Raw genomic sequence first — 21059 nt, forward strand, 5'->3', positions numbered from 1 at the left:
ACTGTTATATTGTTTTCACCCATGTTAGCAAATTCTCTTACTAATTTTAGTTTAACTTAGGGTTTATTAAGTTTTCTGGGTATAGCAGCATTGGTAAATAAAATATTTTCTTTCTTTTATAATACATTTTATTTATACTGTCTATTATGTTTCCCTGTCTTACAGGAATGGCTGCTGAATTTTATCAACGTTTTTGAGCATATATTTACAAATCATATGGATAATATCACATTAACCCTTTAATTTTTGAGTTAATTAATTATATTAAAGATTTCCTAATGATAATGAACTTTGCCTTACCAAAATAAACCATACTTGTTATTCAGTATTGTTTTTTAAACTACTTGATACAATTTACTTTTACTGTGTTTAGACTTTTTGCCTCCATTTTCATATATAATATGTCTGTTATGAAGTATTAAAATTATATTAATTTCATAAGATAAAGTGGAGTTATTTCCAAAATTTTCTCTGATCAGTAATAGTTTTAATAGCTTCCAAATTATCTTTCCTTTAAAAGCAAACTAGATCTTAGGCAAAAAAAAAATCTCACCTGAGCCTAACACTTAAAAAGAAAAAAATGCATCTATTGAGCTATAGTTTACAATAAAATGCCCTCATTTTAAGAGGATAGTCTAGTGAGTTTTAGCAAATGAACACACTTGTGCAACCACCATCCCATGCGAGATCATCTCTGAAAGTTTCCTTTTATACCTTTTTAGTCCCTGTCACCCGCCCCAGACAAGCATGGTCTGAATTCCATTCTGTTGCTTAGTTTTGCCTGTTCTAGACTTCTATATAAATGGATTCATACAATATGTACTCTTCTGTGTTTGTCCTTTTTACTTAACATGATGGTTTTGAGAATTATCCAAGTTGTTGGACCTATCAGTAGTTTGTTCTTTTTTATTGCTGAATAATATTCTATTGTATGGATATACCTCACACACTGTTGACCCACTGTCGATAAATATCTGCATTAGTACGATTTGGGGCTAGAGTGAATAAAGTTGCTATAAAATTCACGTAAAAGTCTATTTTTGAACACATGTTTTCATTTCTCTTCATTAAACATCTAGGAGAGGGATCACTGGGTCATATATTAAGTAGATGTTTAATTTTATAAGAAACTGCCAAACTGTTTTTCTAAACTGGGTGTTGTATTTTACATCTTACCAGCGATGGATGAGAGTTCCAGTTGCTCCACATCCTGATTAACATTTGGTATTATCAAGTTACTGTGTGTTTTTTTGTTTTTTTATTTTAGCTTATCTAGGTGCTTATAAAGCTGTGTCTACCTAATTTGTTCTGATTTGTATTTCTCTGACAATTACAAGTATAGAAATCTCTTTATGTATTATTGGCCATTCATACATCTACTTTTGTGAAGTGGCTGTTCCAATCTTTAACCAGCTAAAAATTTTGGTCATTTAGCTTTTTTTAAAAAAATAAGCTCTGGCCAGTTTTCTTAAAGAAAACTTTTGCGTGATTTGCTTCTCATCGGTCTGTCTGGCATGCTCCTAATGATAGCAGAGTCACCTGGATCAATGAGAGATGGTGCTCATACCCTGTAGTATTTCCCACATGTTGGGCCCAATTCAATATTATTGTCACTGTGAGTGGTAGACACCGGTTCTCGCCAACATGGTGTAGTATTCCACCTCAGATTTCCTCAAGGCTGGGCAGCTATGGCAAGGATGACTGATTTTGCTTTGCCATGCCTGATCATTTCAGAGTCTGCTCGTACCCCAGCACGTACTTTCCACTTCCCATAATGAGTTGGAGCCTAGAGTTATTGAATCCAAAGACTTTTGTTTTCTTTGTGGCCACCATCTTCCTGCCTTAGGTGAGGGACAGCCCCAACAAGAGCAACTGCCAAGGTGGCTGGGAGCAAGAAAGGGGTCAGCTGGCTTCTTATTGAGTTGTAAGAGTTCTTTATATATGGTGGATATGAGACCTTTCTGAGAAGGTCTATGGATACCTGTGGGTCTGCAAGGCCAAAACTATTTTCAAAATAATATTTGCCTTTTTTGTTATGTTGACATTTGTACTGATGGTAAACAAATAAACAAACAAACAAACACTAATGGTGGGTAGAAGTGCTGCTTCCTTACCATGAATCAAGGCAGTGGTACCAAACTGTACTGTACTGTGGTCAGTATATTCTGCACTGCCACATCCTTGTAGTTTTAAAATATGCCTTTTTTTTTTTAAGATTTTATTTATTTATTTGACAGAGAGAGACACAGCGAGATAGGGAACACAAGCAGGGGGAGTAGGAGAGGGAGAAGCAGGCTTCCCGCCTAGCAGAGGCCCGATGCGGGGCTCGATCCCAGGATCCTGGGATCATGACCTGAGCCGAAGGCAGATGCTTAATGACTGAGCCACCCAGGCACCTGCCTTTTAAAAAAACAAAACAAAACGGGGCGCCTGGGTGGCCCAGTCATTAAGCGTCTGCCTTCGGCTCAGGTCATGATCTCAGGGTCCTGGGATCGAGCCCCACATCGGGCTCTCTGCTCAGCGAGGAGCCTGCTTCTCCCTCTCCCACTCTGCCTGCTTGTGTTCCCTCTCTCACTGTCTCTCTCTGTCAAATAAATAAATAAAATCTTTAAAAAAAAAAATTTTAAAAAACAAAACAAAACAAAACAAAAAAAACTTAAGAATGTACTTCATGCGGTAAAAATGATTGATTTTATTAAATTTTAGCCTGGTAGTACATAGTTTTTTTTTTTTTTTTTGGTAGTACATAGCTTTTTAATATTCTCTGTTACTAAATGGGGAGTTTGCATTAAGCCCATCTGCTGTGTACCAGAGAGGAGGAAACCACCTGTGCCACCCTCTGAGTTGCAAGCATAATGAGCCCCACTTCTCACAGATACCATTTTTATAGGAAAGAATGACTGATAGACATCTGGTTATTCAGGCTCGGGTACTTGGCAGACATGATCCTCAAAAATGAATGGTGCATATGTGTCCCTTCAAGGAAAACAACTGGCAGTATCTATTACCAATGATATAATTTGAGCTTTTGAGGAAAATTATAGTTTTTTGTTTTTTTTTTTGTTTTTTTTAAGATTTTATTTATTTGTGAGAGAGAGAATGAGAGACAGAGAACACGAGAGGGAGGAGGGTCAGAGGGAGAAGCAGACTCCCTGCTGAGCAGGGAGCCCGATGTGGGACTCGATCCCAGGACTCCAGGATCATGACCTGAGCCGAAGGCAGTCGCTTAACCAACTGAGCCACCCAGGCGCCCGAGGAAAATTATAGTTTTTGGAAACTGGAGTCCACCCTCATGCGCTTACTAGCTTTCCACCAGTCAAAACCTTTTCTGATGAGAGCAGTAGGGATGTTCACAAAGGTGACTTTTAAAATATTGTAGGATAGAAGGTGTCAACATCTGGAATATCAACGTAACTTAGCGAACCCCTATTTTCCAAATGATCAATGCATGATGTTACAAAGTCATGCATGGGTAAAAGATCCACTCAAAGTACAAAATAGGCTGATGGGTTTTATTTTATTTTAAATATTTTATTTATTTATTTGCGAGAGAGAGAGTGAGAGTGTGTGTGTGTGTGAGCCAGGGGAGTGGCAGAGGGAGAAGGAGAAGCAGACTCCCCGCCGAGCAGGGAGCCCGATGAGGGTCTCGATCCCAGGACCCTGGGGATCACGACCCAAGCTAAAGGCACACGCTTAACTGACTGAGCCACCCACGTGCCCCTAGGCTGATGGATTTTAACAAGAACAGTATGAAATTGATGTGGTTTCGGATTCCACACTGCAGTTAACCTTTCAGAAATGACCACTTCTTAAATTTTGGTCTTCATATCTATACTAATTTCATAGGACTGACATAACAAACTACCAGCACTGGGTGGCTTAGAAGAACAGAAATGTATTGCCTCACAGTTCTGGAGGCCATAAGTCTGGAATCAAGGTGTCCATGTTCTCTCTGAAAGCTCTAGCAGAAAAATCCTCCTGGCCCCTTCCATCTTCTGGGAGCTTCAGATGCTCCTCGGCTTGTAGAAGCATAATTCCTATCTCTGTCCCCACCTTCACATGACCTTCTCCTTGTGTTTCTTCACACTGTCTTCCTTCTATATATATCTGCATCCATATTTCTCTTTTATAAGGACACCAGCCATATTGGATTAGGTCCCACTCTAATGGCGTCCTCTGAACTTGAGTAAATCTGCATAGACCCTATTCCAAATAAGGTCACATTCTGAGGTACTGGGAGTTAGGACATCAACATATCTTTTGGGAGGCAGAAAATCAAACCAATAACAGCATCAAAGAATAACTACACTTAACTGGAAAGGCTGTTACTTCTTCTGTAGCCAACACTTCTCTGTGTGAGGCCAGATTTTCTTCATATCCTGCAACCAAAACAACAATAAATCACAATTTACAGGCTCTGGGGATTAGAATGTTACCTTTTTCGGGTGGTGGTGGGACACTATTCTGCTCACCACAGGCTGACAGAGCCGATTGAAAAGGTGAAATCCTAGAGGAGAACATAGGCAGTAACCTCTTTGACATCGGCCACAGCAACTTCTTTCAAGATACATCTCCAAAAGCTAGTGAAACAAAAGCAAAAATGAACTTTTGGGACTTCATCAAGATAAAAAGCTTCTGCACAGCAAAGGAAACAGTCAACAAAACAAAGAGGCAACCCACAGAATGGGAGAAGATCTTTGCAAATGACGCTACAGATAAAGGGCTGGTATCTAAGATCTATAAAGAACTTCTCAAACTCAACCCCCAAAAAACAAATAATCAAGTCCAAAAGTGGGCAGAAGATATGAAAAGACACTTCTCTGAAGAAGACATACAAATGGCTAACAGACACATGAAAAAATGTTCATCATCATTAGCCATCAGGGAAATCCAAATCAAAACCACACTGAGATACCACCTTACTCCCGTTAGAATGGCAAAAATGGACAGGGAAAGAAACAACAAATGTTGGAGAGGTTGTGGAGAAAGGGGAACCCTCTTACACTGTTGGTGGGAATGCAAGCTGGTACAGCCACTTTGGAAAACAGTGTGGAGGTGCCTCAAAAATTAAAAAATAGAGCTACCCTATGACCCAGCAATTGTGCTCCTGGGTATTTACCCCAAAGACACAGATGTAGTGAAAAGAAGGGCCATATGCACCCCAATGTTCATAGCAGCAATGTCCGCAATAGCCAAACTGTGGAAAGAGCCGAGATGCCCTTCAACAGATGAATGGATAAAGAAGATGTGGTCCATATATACAATGGAATATTACTCAGCCATCAGAAAGGATGAATACCCAACTTTTACATCAACATGGATGGGATTGGAGATTATGCTAAGTGAAATAAGTCAAGCAGAGAAAGTCAATTATCATATGGTTTCACTTATTTGTGGAACATAAGGAATAGCACGGAGGACATTAGGAGAAGGAAGGGAAAAATGGGAGGGGGGAATTGGAGGGAGAGATGAACCATGAGAGACTACGGACTCTGAGAAACAAACAGGGTTTTAGAGGGGAGGGGGAAGGGGGGATTGGTTAGCCTGGTGATGGGTATTAAGGAGGGCACGTACTGCACGGAGCACTGGGTGTTATACGAAAACAATGGATCGTGGATCATCACATCAAAAACTAATGATGTATTGTATGGTGACTAATATAACATAATAAAATTGAAAAAAAAAAAGAAAAGGTGAAATGTGGGGACAGACCTAGGAGAGGACAACACATGTCACTAAGAATGAGTCAGAATATAAGGATTTAAAGACAAATATAAATGTTACTGAAATTTTTACTTCTATCACTCATGTGTGTGGCTTTTTTCAGCTGGTGTGGGTTATTAAGAGCCGACACTGGCTGTTCATAACAATATAGCTACCATTTGTATCCACATATCACTTCATTTAGCTGAGGCTGAACCCAGGTCTCCCACACTTCAATTCCAGGTACTCATCCCTAGCTTCAATTCCTTTCTGGGAGGAAGACTAGTCTATATTCTTAAAACTCTGAGTTGCTCTACTGTGTCACTCAAGACCATTAAGCATCTGAGATAATCTGTTTCTAAAGCAACGATGTTTCAGCAGAAATCAATATGATATACTAGGAGATTTTTGTTAAAAGTGGAGGGGTCTTTTTAAGTGGCTTATGCAATCAGAGCCTACAACGAATTTAAAGAAAACTTCAGAGCATATGGCATTCTGATATCTTCAAAGTGTGGTTTGGTGGGACCAGCAGTGAACATGAAGAGGAGGTATGATTTAAAAGAAAGCTGTTGCAGTACTGTGTTGCAAATAAAATCTAAGAAGGCACTTTGCAATTCAGTTTTCTGTTTCTTTTTTTTTTTCTCCTGGTGTTTTATTGCTGCCTTGCACTCCCAAACACTATAAATGTTCCTTGCCAGTCTTACATTCTAAAATTCTAACTTGGTCGTGTTCTCTGCAAGAAGGTGACACTCACTTCTCCGGGCGTACTGGAAAGAAGGAATGCCACAGCTTAGCTAAAGAAGGGGATGGAAAGGTGGTCTATGTCTTTGGTAATGTGTCACCAACTCTCATTTTTATCCATAATCTCATCCCCGAATGGCAGCATTTGGATAAAATGACCTTCGAATCCTTCCAGTCCTAGAAGTCTGCAACCCTCCAGGGATTTCCACCCACCAAATCCATGTCGGTGTCCCATGGTTGATGAGAGCATTCCACTCCTGCAGGGACACAGTCTGAAAGAGGAATGGTGTTTTTCAGGGCTTTGGTGCTTTTCAGGGCTCACACCTCAGAGCCATCAGCACAGACCCAGGTCAGGAGGGCCTGCTTCTGCCAAGGTGCGCTGGGAAGGCAGGAAGCAGAGCGGGAGTCCTGGCAGAGAAGGGTTCCTGAGACCTGGGGTCACAGTGCTGCCCTAGTTTGGAAGCTATTAAGCCCTGGGGTTTCAGTGTGAGGTCTGAGGACCAGCAACAAAGGCATCACCTGATGACGATTTTGTTAGAGACTCTCAGGCCCCGCTCCAGACCTGCAAGATCAGCGTCTGCCTATTAAGGAGAGGGCCAGGTGATTCCTGTGCTCTTCAAAGTTTGGGAATCCTTTGGTTAAGCATGGCTGAGCGCTCCCACTTTGCCTCTCAGCGTGGCAATGGCCAGGCCCCGAGTTAGGCGAGTGTCTGCTGTCCCACGGCAGGAGGGGAGACCTGCGGAGAGGCGGGCGCGGTGCCCCCGGCAGCCGATGCTCCCCACGCCCCGCCCACGGCCCCAGCCAGGCCCAATGAGCGGCGCGAGCCGAGGAAAGCCCGCCGCCGGCTCCGCCCGCGCTCCTCCCGCCCGCGCTCCTCCCGCCCGCGCTCCTCCCGCCCGCGGTGTCCTCCCGCCCGCGGTCTCCTCCCGCGAGCGCGACGCCAGCCCCGAGGCGCCCAGTCCGCTCCCCGCCATGGGGCGCCGGGCGCTCCTTCTGCTCCTGCCGCGGGTGCTGGCCGCGCTCGGCGGCATCGCGGGCTCCGGGACCGGTGAGTGGGGCCGCGGGCGGGGCGCCCTGGAAGGGACTGCAGCCCGCTTCGCAGAGTACAGGGGTGGCGGGCTGGGGGGCGCTGCAAGGGGCGGGAGGAGAGCTTGGGGCACTCTGGCTGGCGTGCGCGACCCCCCCCACCCCCCGTTCTGCAGTGACTTTCCACAGAGGAGGGTGACGTCGGGCTTTCTGGGGGGGGGGGGCGCCAGATAAGTCGCGTGGTCCCCTGCTTCTCTGCCCTTGACTCCTTCCCATTCTGCCCAGTGGGTGGAAGGGTAGGTGGGCTCCGCGGACACCCTCGGTGTCTTTCCTTCATCCTTCCCCAAGCGTGTGGGAGAGAGCTCCGCACACCTGAGTGCAGGGCGCACCCTCTTCCTTCCCCCAACGTCCTGGCCTAGTGGGATCCGCTTTCTAGCCCTGGTCTCCGAGGGGACCCGCAGCTCAGGGTTCACCAGGCAGCAGATTTAGCCGGGGTGGAGGCCCCGGGCCTCGGGAAGACATAACCTCACTCCAGAAACAGCACGGGGAAATGGGGCTTGGGTCTGAGGTGCAGTTCTGTGGCACTTGTTGATCTACCACTCAGGTTTAGGCAGACCCCAGGGCAGAGGAGAGCTGAGTACATGCCCCAGGGTGACTGAGACACCCACAGTTCCCAAGTGGTGGGTGGCCGGTTGGTGGCTTAGCCATGTCTAGGAGGCGCCTAGCATTTGTCAAACCATCTGGCCTGCGGATCTCTCCCGACAGGTGCTCCTCAATGGCCCTCATAGATTGAGGGCTGGTTTTAAATCATTTTAACTTATGCAGACTCTTGGTCAAGGGGATGTTAACTAATTTGGAGGAGGTGCCACTTAACTGAGTTGTTTGTCTTCCAGGAGGGATTCTAACCCACAGGATTTTTGCCTCACCTGGTGGGGCATCTCTGCAGTGATGAGAAGCCCTTGCTCTGTGTGGTCTTTTCGCATCACTACTGAAGCACCTTTGCAGCTACTTGCATTTTTTACGAAGCAGCGGTTACCGAAGCCTTATGGCATGCAGCCCTCTTTAGGATGTCTGTTCTAGAATAGCATGTGATCACCCTACTTGGCATATTAACAGACTATGAGAAAGCTACCCTATACTTAACATATAAGTAAATATGTTAAAATATATCTGATTTATTCACAGGAAGCATCTACATAAGTGAGAAGTAATGTTTTGAGACCCCTCTGCAGATGTGTAGAATCTATATGCACACTTGGTCTCCAGACTGAGAATCACCAGGGCAAAATATTGTTCCAGGTGTGACTCACCTGCAAGTGTGAGTCTTTGAGGGCTGACTGGAGCCCTAATTGGGATCCTTCTGGAAGGACCTTCCAGAAGTGGTAGCAAAAGAGTTAACACTTTATGAAGATTTATATGGTGGGTATACTGCGGGCCAAGTGGCTTTGTGGCCATTTAATCTATGAATCTTTCTCTTCTGATCACTTATTTACTAGTCTCATTTTATAGGCAGAAAACTGAGATCCAGAGAGAGGAAGTAACTCTCCCAAGGTCATATTGTTAGTAAGTGATCTCACTAAAATGCCAATATCACCTGCTTTCAATGGTTTTGGTCAAGCTAAGTGAGATTGCTTGCATGGCATCTGAGTAGATGGCAGAGTTGTTAGCTACCCGTTAGTAACCAATACTTTCTGAATATTTTATTTAAAATGTTTTTTATAAGTCAGCCTTAAAACAAAATCAAACCTTGAGTAGCTAAGCTAAAAGTACTATCTTAGAGGGATACAAGTAAGACTAACAAATGGTCGCTTACCAACGAAGGTGTGGTCTACACAATGGCCTTCCATTGTCAATTTCCATTACACAACCTTGTGTACCACTTTCCATTCCATGTACAAATTGTTCCTGGGAGTAGGACCATGGAGGGGGGGTTCTTCACTGCATCTTGCAGAGACTTCTAGTACAGGCCATGTGGTTTATCTTTTCTAGGAACTAAAGATTGGCTTTTTCTCTTTGAAAGTTAAGACAGTGTAGTAAATTCAGTATAGTCAGCCCTTCCTGGTGTTTCCTTCTGAGGACCACATTCCATAACAGGCTTATTTTTGAGCATTAATCATTCAAGGTTGATAAACACAAGTTCATGACTTGAATAAAACAGATAGTGTAAATTAGTCTCATGCAAATAACTGAAACCTTAAATATTTATAACCAACTTATTAGAGTCATTCTTATGAAGATAGTATGTAGGACCCAAAATCCTAATCTAATTTTTAAATGTGTCTGCACATGCTTAAAAGTAAACTAGAGTCCGGGCGCCTGGGTGGCTCAGTCGTTAAGTGTCTGCCTTCAGCTCAGGTCATGATCCCAGGGTCCTGGGATCGAGCCCTGCATCGGGCTCCCAGCTCAGCAGGAAGCCTGCTTCTCCCTCTCCCACTCCCCCTGATTGTATTCCCTCTCTCTCAATGTCTCTATCTGTCAAAAAAAATAAATAAAATCTTAAAAAAAAAAAAAAAGTAAACTGGAGCCCAAACTTTGAGCTTAGACTTCTAAATGCACAACTATTCATACAGAGTCTTTAAGATCAAACCAGATCTGGAGCAGTAGCTGGGTCTCTTTGAGAACAGTGCAAGTGGACCCCATTCGAATGGGAAAATGGAGGCGAATGGCAATTTCCCAACTCCACACCACCAGAAAGAACAGTTTCCAAGGATCATTACTGCGGAAGTCCTATGGATTTTTATGGTACTGAATCCCCCTAGTGTTGTGGGTATTAGTTGAAGGACCTTCCTCTGAATGACCTTTTCACCGCAGCTTCTCATGAAAAGGTGTTCTCTTGTACCCAAGGAAGCCAGGAACTGGCATGGATTTGCTTTTTGTTCATCCAATGCAGATGAAGTAAGGTGTAACATGACGAGGCAAGCTGCGTGTGGGGAAAGGTGCATTCCTGTGACCTGGCTCTGCAATGGACGGCAAGAGTGCCCTGATGGGACTGATGAGCAGTGTGGTGAGCACTCCTCGCCCTATCGTGTTCTCATCATGGATGAGAATGGCCCTTAGTGCTGTGTGCCTGGCTGACGGGGTCAGGTCTTAGGGTTTTCCCTCCTAGGGGGTATTCAGGAATATTAGGTGTGCTGGGTTGTTGCAGCCTTTCAGCAGGTAAGTCTGGGGATGTACATGTTGGTAGCATTGTTCTCAAGACAAGTGTGGAGGGCTAGTTGGGATAGAAAATCCAGCACAAGTCTGGCTTTTCTCACCTTCAAGTCTAGCTTAAACATGTGACAAGTACTGAAACTGGGATAAAACATTTTAAATAAGTACTGAAGCTGGAAGGCAGGGGTATGGTGTGTTGTTCGGGGTGACACGGAAAGGACAGGCAAATTTAGGATGGACTCCGTGGCAGATCGGGACTTACTTGTTCTTTTGCTAATGAAAATACTTCATACGAAACCCGAATTGAAAAGCTGCCAACGCCCTGACAGACACCTCTTCCTCTCTGCCTCTCGAACACTACCCCCTGCCTGCAGAGGAAGTGTGTCGTGGACACCCACAGGCCTGGCAGTGTGATGACGGGAAGTGTATTTCTGTTAGCTGGCTCTGTGATGGCGCAGGGGACTGCCTGGACGGCTCTGATGAGGTTAACTGTGGTACGTACAATTTATTTTCTCTTCGGACATGTTCTCTCTGTGTTAGCCACATCGATGAACCTCCACGCTATTAAGGGACACCAGCAAGTCACTAGATAGCCTTCTGCCGGACGGGGGCTAAATCCACATGTTCGATTGTCGCCGGGATGACAGGTGACCTTTTATCCACTTCTGCATTTTGCAAAATCACCTAAAAGATTCTTGCCTCTTTTGGCTTTTTAAGCTGCTTTGGGGGTGAAACTTCAGTGTACAGAGTTGGGGCCACATGTCCAGTGGCCAGCATCCCGTTCGGTTCTTGGTTTTGCGGAGAACAAATCCATGAGCAAACTGTGAATACCCAAATACACAAGCCTGCAGCTCAGCCATTCCACCGCACTGAGCCAACGCCTGCCTTTTACAGAGGTCTCCATGGCATGCCCTGGCCAGAAAGTCCAGTGTCCGGGACATTCTCAGTGTCGCGAGGCTTGGGAACTCTGTGACGTCCCTGGGGACTGTGGAGATGGGCTCGATGAAGCACGCTGCTCCCCGAGCCGCTGCCTGGCGGGCCAGTGGCAATGCAGGAACAAGCTGTGTATTGCGGATAGCTGGAGGTGCAACGGGGTCAATGACTGCGGGGACTCCTCGGACGAGGACGCCTGTGGTGAGTGCCCCTCCCCTCGCCCCTCCCGGCCTGTCCTTTAAAGAGGACGGTTGTACCACGTGGGCTGCTTTCTAAAAGTTGCATTTTCATTCCTATAACCGAGACTTCCATCCTATATCTAAAAATAGGGTGTATCCTAGCAATGACCAAGACGTAGTTAGTTGTCCACGGAAGCATCGAGCAGTGCTCGAATAGTAACTCTGTGCTGGACACTCTAGGCAGTATGGCCATGGCTCAGAACCCCGGAGCATCCATATCTGAAGGAAGCCTCCTAACGGATGCCTCACGTCCTTATGCAGTCAATGACAGGGGGAAATTTCTCATTAAAAGAGGACTCCCTCCCCCACCCCCCAACCCCTGTGAAGAACTTGATGAGTACCACGTTCCTTTTCTTTACCCCACATACACAATGCAATGGAACCTCCAGCTTCACAGTAAACCACAATCCCACTTGATCTTTCTAGAATTAAATCTGCAATATTGAATATATTCAGATTCTAACATTTTTATCATGTATAAACTGGTTTTGTAAGAGGGTCTTCCTTTAGGGCTCATGTTGACAGATTTTAACACCATTTCAATTACAACTACTTAATACTAATTCAGTTCGAATTCAGTATTATTTCAACCCAGTGCCCAAGTGGCTTGCGTGACTTCGTCGTTATCAAGTCTTAAGTCCCAGTTCCCTGACAACTCTGCTTAAAATGATAAGACTTTCTTTCCTACCTAGACTTGCCTTGGGTTCTGACAATCCTGCCACCTTACTATAATTAATGATCGTCTGTTTGGCTCCCCCTTCCCCCATGTGCTGTTGGAAAAGAAGGCTCTCCTTCCTACACAGCCTCCTGTCCAGAAGGCACGGTTAGATGTGATGAAGGGAAATGCATCCTGGAATCCCTGATGTGTGATGGCGAGGCAGACTGCACGGATGGTGCTGATGAGCCCACTACGTGTGGTGAGGACCCAATTGCCGGGTGTCACGTGGGGGTGGGGAGACTCTGATTGCATCAGCCAATGCCTTAGTTATCACGGGGGTCCATGCTCTCAGAGAATGCTTGGACCAAACCCCTACGTCAGCAGTCATCCTTCCGTGATGGGTCCCCCACATCTTACAAGTTCCGGGCCTCGGCTCTGGTCTCCTGAGTGTGTGCAAAGCTTACCTGAGCTGTAAAACTTTGCGAGTTCTCCTCACGTAACGGCTAAATAGACTAAACGCCTCAAACCACATTGCTCCGAAAATTCTGGAATAAAAAAACATAGACTTTGCCACTGAGAAGCAAATCACGTGTTCAAGACCATATGGTGAGTTCTCTAAGGATTTAACTGAGGAAGGACTGAGGAAGACTGTTTCCTGGTGAGGACGGAGGCTCCTGAGCAAGCATCTCAAACTTTAAAACCTTGTGATTCTCACTATAAAAATCACTGTTGGTTCAAGTTGGGCCGGGGGGGAGGGAGCACCTGTCCCCAGGTCACTTTGTCATCTGTCTCACTTCCTCCTTAAATCTGGGCTTAGATGTGTATGATGAGACCTTTGTAGTGCTGCTAAGGGCTGTGAAAGCCGCTTTCTACGAAAGGAACGCATAGGACACTGAAAGCATGAACAGTGGGACAAAGCACAGGTTTCCGGTGCTATAGAGGTAATTCGCTGAGACTAAGAAATTACTATATCGCTTCCTGAGGCGAGGGTCCTGGCCACTTCTGTTTTCTAGAGAACATAGGGAAGAGGTTGCTGGCCCTTCCGTGGGTGAGCGATACACCAGCATTTGAAATTATCCAGACTGTCTGCCTAGAAAAGTCCTTTCCCCTGCTCCGTGATTCCTCACTTTCCCTGTTCTACGGTCTTTCCCCAAAGCCTCCACATTCCTAGGTCAGAGGGCAGGGTCAAAGGTTATTCTTCAGAGGTCCTCTATAGTCCTCTCACCACGTAGGGCGTTGTAACACCACAGCTTAGTCCTCACACCGTGTAGGGCGCTGTAACACCACGTTTGATCCGTACCGTGTTCAGCTCTCCTGACCGCTGCCCTGTCTCTACCAGGGAAGAACTGCTCCCTGGCCAATGGGGGCTGTGAGAGGCAGTGCAGTGACACCAGCTGGGGAGTCCAGTGTTCGTGTGGAGCTGGGTGGCAGTTACAGCCGGACGGGCAGAGCTGTGCAGGTCAGAGTTCATCTGGTGCATCTTCCGAAGTTTTTATGGCAGCGGGACATACATGCCATGCGGTTTACCGTCTTAATCACTTTAAGGGTGTAATTCAGGGGCCTCCACCACATTCACAATGGGTGTACACATCACCCCGATCCATCTCCAGAACTTTCTCATCCTCCCCAACAGTCTGTCCCCATTAAACAATAACTCTGTCCCCAGTCCCTGGGAAACTCTACCCACTTTCTGTCTCTCTGAATTTGCCTGTTCTAGTCCTACATGTAAGTGCAGTCATGTGGTATCTGTCCTTCTGTGTCTGGCTTATTTCACTTAGCCTGTCATTAAGGTTCATCCATGTTGTAGCAGGTGTCAGACTCTCCTTTCCTTTTTAAGGCCAAATACCTCATTCTACGTATATGCCCCATTTTGTTGATCCATCTGTTGATGGGCATTTGGGTGGTTTCCACCTTTTGGCTATCGTGGACAATGCTATGGACAACTGGTGTACATATGTCTGAATCCCAGCTTTCGATACTCCGGGGTACGCACCAGAAGGGGAATTGTCGTATCATGCGGTAACTTCTACGTTTAACTTGAGAAACCTTCAAACTCTTTTCCACAGGGGCTGCCCCACTTGACATTCCCCCCAGCAGTGCATACGCATCTTACCATTCATTCTGAATCAGCAACACCGCCAACAGTGTTGCTAGGGTAACCTCCATCTGGATTCTGTACCGGCCACACATCTGGGGTCTCCACACTGACGTTCCTGCTGAATTACACTTACTTGTATGGCAACTCCATAGAGGTGGGGACTGTCCGTCCCAGCACCCAGCACAGGGATTTCCACATAATACATGTCCAGTGAGCATCGGAAAGGGGGCCCAATGGTCCCAAAACACTCAAAAGATTGCTCCCTGGTCATCTCTGACTTCTGACTCTCTTTCAGATATAGATGAGTGCTCCAAGGCCTACGGTCCCTGTGGCCAGCTATGCCGTAATGTCCCAGGCTCTTACTCCTGTGCATGTGTTCAAGGTCACCAGCTCTACAATGGTACCAGTTGTCGAGTTACAGGTGAGTTTCACGACCCTAAGCAAAGCCTAGCCCTTGCTCTGTCCTTAGCGGTAATTATAGATAGAAGTGCTATCGATGATTCACTTTAGGGTCTAGTATTAGAGGTGACTTTATTCTTTCCATAAAGAAGCTGCCATTACAACATTCCTTGGCCAAATCAAGTATCAGTTGCTATTAAGTGTCTTTATTTTTCTTTAATTTTATTTCTCTAAGTAATCTCTACACCCAACATGGGGCTACATCTTACAACCCCAAGATCAAGAGTTGCATGCTCTCCTGACTGAGCCAGCCAGGTGCCCCCATATTAAGTATCTTTAAAATGACTTAGCTGGGGCACTTGGGTGGCTCAGTTGGTTAAGCAACTGCCTTAGGCTCGGGTCATGATCCTGGAGTCCTGGGATCGAGTCCTGCATCGGGCTCCCTGCTCGGCAGGGAGTCTGCTTCTTCCTCTGACCCTCCCCCTTCTCATGCTCTCTCTCTCTCAAATAAATAAATAAAATCTTTTAAAAAAATAAAATGACTTAGCTATTCTGTAGTCTATACACCTAGGTGCTCCAGAGACCCCCCCGCCCCGATAAAATGTTGATTGGGCCTGCTCTGCCTTGATGATGGAATGGTGAATTCCATTTGGCTGCTGTGTACGAGGTGGGGGTGATGGTGGAGGGGACCTCTGTCTAGGTAGGGGAAGGGCTGCATCGAAATCAAATAGGCCCAAAGTTCCAAAGATGAGTTGGAAAGTGTTGGACTTCAGAGGAGGAATTGTAACTTAGGGTGGTCAGCTAGATCTCCTCTGGACACACCAGAGTCCAGACTTCAGGGATAAGTGGATTTTAGCATGGGAGATGGGACAGCATCTTTGGTGAAAGAGAATGGCCTGAAAGAAAGTGTCAAAGGGATGTGTCACTATTCCTTTTCCACCTTCTATTGCAGATGATGCTGTTAAAATTCTTATAGCGGCAGACAGAGAACTTGGTGTCCTGGATCGAAGAACAGGCATCTATGAGACCCTGATACCTATAAAATCGAGGCCTGCTTCTGTTGCCTATGATCTTGAGAGAAGCATGTACTTTTGGGTGGATGAAGTCTTACATGTGTTCGTCCTTGGGCAGCCAAACTCGGTTCCTCTCTATCCAGGTATATTTCTTGACGTTAAGAGCCTTAACTTCTTAAAGCTACTTCAGCAGAGTATAAGCAACCTATGTATTTATCTGGACACCGTCTGTGGACTCACTTGTCGTGAATCATGAGAGTGTATACAATCCCGATTTGAGATAAGACCACGTAATTTGGCTCAACAGGAGCTTTGGTAGAGCATAACCGGAGAATGAGATCACTCTAAAGAAGTACAGAAAGTTTGGGGATGTGGCCTCAGGCCAAGGTTAGTCTCCGCTCCATCACTAGGTATGTGACTTTGAGCAAGTTGTTAACTCCTTTGAGCCACGCTCAGTAAGACGAAAGGGATAGCCCTTGTTTCATTGGGTAAGCAAGGGGGGATTCAAGAAGAATGGTACATGTGAGGAAGTGCTTGGCATTGTCCTGGGCACATAGAAATCCTCTGCTAGCAGTTAAGAGTTGCAATTCCTAACAATTCCCCTGAGACTTCTGCAATAGCTGTTGCCCCAAACTGAGGTCATTGCATTCTCTTGGATTTCTTGGTTCTGCTCCCGCTAAGGTCCTTCTCTTTCCCTACTGCCCACTGTATATTGGACATAGCACATCTCTGGTCTTCCTTCCCTGTGTCCCGTTTGCTGCCTCATATAGCCTGAAGTCAGAAGATGTAGAAAAGTTTAGTCCGAATCTTTTTTCCAAGGTAGGAAGAAGGTAGAAGAATACGGGAGCATAATCCTGTCTCGTGTATCCCCAGAACTTAAAACCGTGGACAGTATCTCTTTGGACTGGCTCACGGGGCAGTTGTACTGGGCTAGCAGCTTCGCGAGGGTCATCGGTGCTGGCTTGAGTGATGGCAGAGGCTACGTCAGGATCTTGGAAAAGGATCTGGTGCCAGAGCAGCTGATCGTGTTTCCCACGGAGAAGTAAGTAGTGTTTCTTTGAGAATATATCCCAAATCATTGGTTATCTTAGATATTTAAGTTGATAAGGGAGCCCTTCCACGTTTTCAACGTAGGTCTCATTTGCTCCAAAAATGTCTTCATTTTAAGTCTAAATGGAATCCTAGGGAGAGCAGCTTTTCAGCCCACTGAGTCTGAGGGCAGAAATCTCCTGCATTCTTAGCTGCGCAGTGACCTGGGGCCTGAACAAGAGCGCTAAGGGGGCCTGGCTGTTCAGGGCAGTGTATGTGCAGTCCGGGGTTGGGGGGGCTACTGTTAACACTTTGCGCTTTTTCTTTCCTCAGGTCCTTGTTTTGGGTAAATCGTGGTAAGAAAGGCACGAGAACTATCGAAGCTGCAGGGATGGACGGCTCGGACCGGAAGGTGCTCGCAGCTGTCCACATGGAGGAGCCTGTGGGACTGACGCTGGACTACGTGGCTGGCCGGCTCTACTGGATCAGTGAATATAAAGAGGTACTGGAGAGAGGTCAGGAAGAAAAACATTTAGTAGGGGCTTGGTAGGACTGTGGGTAACTACAAAGTTCTCCTAAGTCTCACATCAACACTGCAAGGTGTCTTCTGGCCATGCGGACTGAGAAAAGCAAGCTATGATGGCACAGTATCTTTAGGTGGAGCCCGACCAGATCAACATAGGTTGGGAGACTTAGTGTGGCTTTCTCAAACACTGCAGTCAAACTTAACACTGGAATTTCCTGGTAGTATAGGTCATATTCCATGTTGTTACCCAGGATATAAAACCTTTTAAGATGGCACACTGCCTCCTTGAAATCATGTCGTTAAGTACTTCTTACTTAGTACTTACTTGTACTCCTATTTCTAGGTCTTAATATTACTGTTGATTTTATCTTATTTTTGGAAACATCAAACTGACAGACCAATATGACATGGTGGCTAAAAGCGTAGGCTTGGGGGTCATAGTTTTTTTCTAAGAGTTTGGTTTTTTTTTTTTTTTTAAGATTTTATTTATTTATTTGGGTCGGGGGAGAGCATGGTGGGGAGAGGTAGAGGGAAAGGGAGAGACAGACTCCCCGCTGAGCAGGGAGCCCGGCGTGGGGCTCGATCCCAAGACCCTGGGATCATGACCTGAGCTGAAGGCAGATGCTTAACCGACTGAGCCACCCAGATGCCCCCATTTTTTTAAAGTAATCTCTACAACCAATGTGGGGCTCGAATTCACAGCCCTGACTTTGGGAGTTGCATGCTATACCAACTGAGCCAGCCAGGGACCCCGGGAGTGGTATTTTTAAGTCTGTTACTTCAGCTGTGATTTTGGCAATTTATGGCACCTCTTTGAGCTCCCATTGCCCTCTCTGTTTATCTCAGATAGCAGTTAGAGAATGTAGGGAAAGGACTTGGTACAATGTCTGGATGCAGACAGTAAGATATGGTAGCTACTTATACAACGTACCTGTGATCCCAGCCAGTCCAACCACTGGCTTTGGCATTAGCCTCCGTGAATTCTAAGATGCTTTCATCTTTGTCAAGTTGATAGCGTGTGAAGATGTTTAATCGGTGTCCACGCAAGAGGCGCACTGATGTCAGCCCCTCTGGCTAATGCTGCCCGGCTCTCATGACTCTACCCTTCAGTCCATAGAGACAGTAAACGTGGATGGCAGTGGGAGGCACACCTTTCCTGAGATCTTCTTGGAAGATGACGACCCAATAGGACTAGCTGTATTTGAGAACTCTTTCTTCTGGGCAAATAAAATACGGCTGTTTCACACTTCGCCCCACACCCCAAAGGAGAGAGTGGTATTGCTCAATGCTTCCATATCTGCTTTCTCGGTCCTCCACAAATCCCAACAGCCCAAGGGTATGTCACTGACATGTTAACTGTTGATGACGTAGAAGTTTTCAGTTCTTGACAGAAAATTGAAGAAAGCCCAGCATCCTGTTTACAGAAGGAAGTCAAATATTCATTGACTAGGAGTTAAAAGCTTTTGTTAATCAGAAATTATATGTCAGATTCAACTCAGATAATACTTCTTAAGTGGGTCCGAGAGACTCACTGAAGTAGAGAGCCGAGACCACTATTTACTTCTAGAGGAGTCTTCCTATCAGCAACCAGGCAGTCCTTTTGCCTTAACTCTAGGGCAGAAGATGCTGTTAGTTGAAGACTTACTGGCCTGAGCTTAATATGGATAAGTAATTGCTACTATCCGAAAGGGGGTCATGGGAGTTTAAAGGTCAGCATGCCTACCTAGAAGGTAACGAGTATACTGGGATTCCTCTTAAGGCAAAACTAACTTAACTCCCCTTGAGTATTAAGTTTTGAACAAGTATGGAGAATTCTGAGATCATATCTAACCTATTTCTGTTTGAAAATAGGCAGATACCCAGCATGCACTCCGGGCTCATGCAGCCACCTCTGTCTCCTGTCCCCCGTCCATCCCAAGGGCTATCGGTGTGTTTGTCCAGAGGGAATGTTCCTTTTACCTTCTGGGATATGTAGTGGTAAGTGTGCTGGGCGAAATGGGCTTGGCTCAAGGAGGCACATTCCATGGTAGGCCTGGAAATAATGTAGTTTCCATTTTGGGATCACTTTTACACTGACATCCTTACTTTGATAAGTTTTGTTATCCAAAGATCTTGATTAGGTTTTTTTTTTTTTTATTGTGTTAAAAGTATAGAACATAAAACTTGCTATTTTAACCTCTTTCAAGTGTATAGTGGCTTTGAATGTATTCACATTTTTATGCAGCTATCACTACCATCCATCTCCAGAACTTTTTCTTTTTTTTTAAGATTTATTTATTTTAGAGAGAGAGAGTGTGAGCAAAAGGGAGGGGCAGAGGGAGAGGGAGAAAAACTCAAGCAGACTCCCCAGTGAGCGCAGAGCCTGATGTGGGACTTGATCTCATGACCCTGAGATCACGCCCTGAGTCAAAATCAAGAGTCGGACGTCTAACTGACTGAGCCACCCAGGCGCCCCTCTCCAGAACTTTTTCATCTCCCTAAACTGAAATTTTATACCCATTAAACAATCACTCCCCATTCTTTTCCCGCCAGCCCCACCCTTAAACCACCATTCTGCTTTCTGTATGAATGTGACAACTCTAGGAACCTCATATAAGTGGAATCCTACAGTATCTGTCCTTATGTTGCTGGCTTATTTTACTTTACTATCTTTAAGGTTTGTACATGTTGTAATATGTGTCAGAATTTCCTTTCTTTTTGAGGCTGAATAATCATTTTATTTATACTATATTTGGTTTCTCCATTCATCCATCAATGAATATTTGGGTTTGATTGATTTTTGAAGCAGGAAAAAATAGCTAACACCTCTCAGTTTTACCCAAAAATTAAGTTGGTATGAAAAAGAAATTCTCCGTAGTCTTATGACTATTGTGTATTCTGACTTAGGTTTGTAAGCAGGGTCTACTTCAGTATTGTTAATTGATTTGTCTTTGAAATATTGAGGCTTATAAGCTCCATTGAGCATCTCTATCCAAATTACTTTTTTTTTTTGAAAGATTTTATTTATTTATTTTAGAGAGAGCATGAACAGGGGGAGGGGCAGAAGGAGAGGGAGAGAGAATCTCAAGCAGACTCCCCGCTGAGCATGGAGCCCAATGCAGGGCTCAATCTCACAATCCTGAGATCATGACCTAAGCTGAAACTAAGAGTCGGGTGCTTAACTGACTAAGCCACCCAGGTGCCCCCCCCCAATTACTTTTTGCTAAAGAACACTCAGATTTTAAGGATAAGGTTAAATGATGTAAATACGTTCATGCTCTAACTACCTTTAAATAACATAATTCTCAGGGGTAGCCACTGAATGTGATCATGGTGTATGTAATAGGCTGTTGTGCCAAACTCAGGACTTGAGCTTAAATTGTATCTTGAACATTATATATAGAGTTAAATACCCAAGTAACTTTCCTTTAAATAGGCAATCGAATTTAAAATTCTTTCTACTGAGACTTGTGTGCCATGAGCAAGGATTTAAGGACATTACTGAATCAAACGGGGCACCGCCCAGCCCTAATCCTTGTGGTTCTGTGTTAAACTTTCAGCAGAA

At 45.2% G+C, this 21059-nt stretch overlaps 1 protein-coding gene across 5 annotated transcripts in view; it reads left to right on the top strand.

The window, feature by feature from the left end:
• The first annotated feature begins 7359 nt into the window (after positions 1-7359).
• LOC118523861 (prolow-density lipoprotein receptor-related protein 1-like) overlaps positions 7360-21059 on the top strand; it is a 39707-nt gene continuing 26007 nt past the window's right edge. For 2 of the 5 annotated variants that reach the window (XM_036073671.2, XM_036073675.2), the window contains exons 1-12: positions 7360-7492; positions 10361-10474; positions 10995-11114; positions 11515-11754; positions 12596-12709; positions 13790-13909; positions 14844-14969; positions 15900-16103; positions 16834-17002; positions 17323-17491; positions 18626-18851; positions 19367-19492. In XM_036073671.2, coding sequence (XP_035929564.2) covers positions 7417-7492; positions 10361-10474; positions 10995-11114; positions 11515-11754; positions 12596-12709; positions 13790-13909; positions 14844-14969; positions 15900-16103; positions 16834-17002; positions 17323-17491; positions 18626-18851; positions 19367-19492 — 1804 coding nt within the window. In that variant the 5' untranslated portion in view covers positions 7360-7416. Of the gene's footprint in view, positions 7493-10360; positions 10475-10516; positions 10627-10994; positions 11115-11160; positions 11268-11514; positions 11755-12595; positions 12710-13789; positions 13910-14843; positions 14970-15899; positions 16104-16833; positions 17003-17322; positions 17492-18625; positions 18852-19366; positions 19493-21059 lie in introns of those variants that run through there. The other 3 variants (XM_036073674.2, XM_036073676.2, XM_078069668.1) reach the window with 3 other exon arrangements.

This window comes from Halichoerus grypus, chromosome 3 (genome assembly GCF_964656455.1).
Source record: "Halichoerus grypus chromosome 3, mHalGry1.hap1.1, whole genome shotgun sequence".
NCBI classification, from domain to species: domain Eukaryota; kingdom Metazoa; phylum Chordata; class Mammalia; order Carnivora; family Phocidae; genus Halichoerus; species Halichoerus grypus.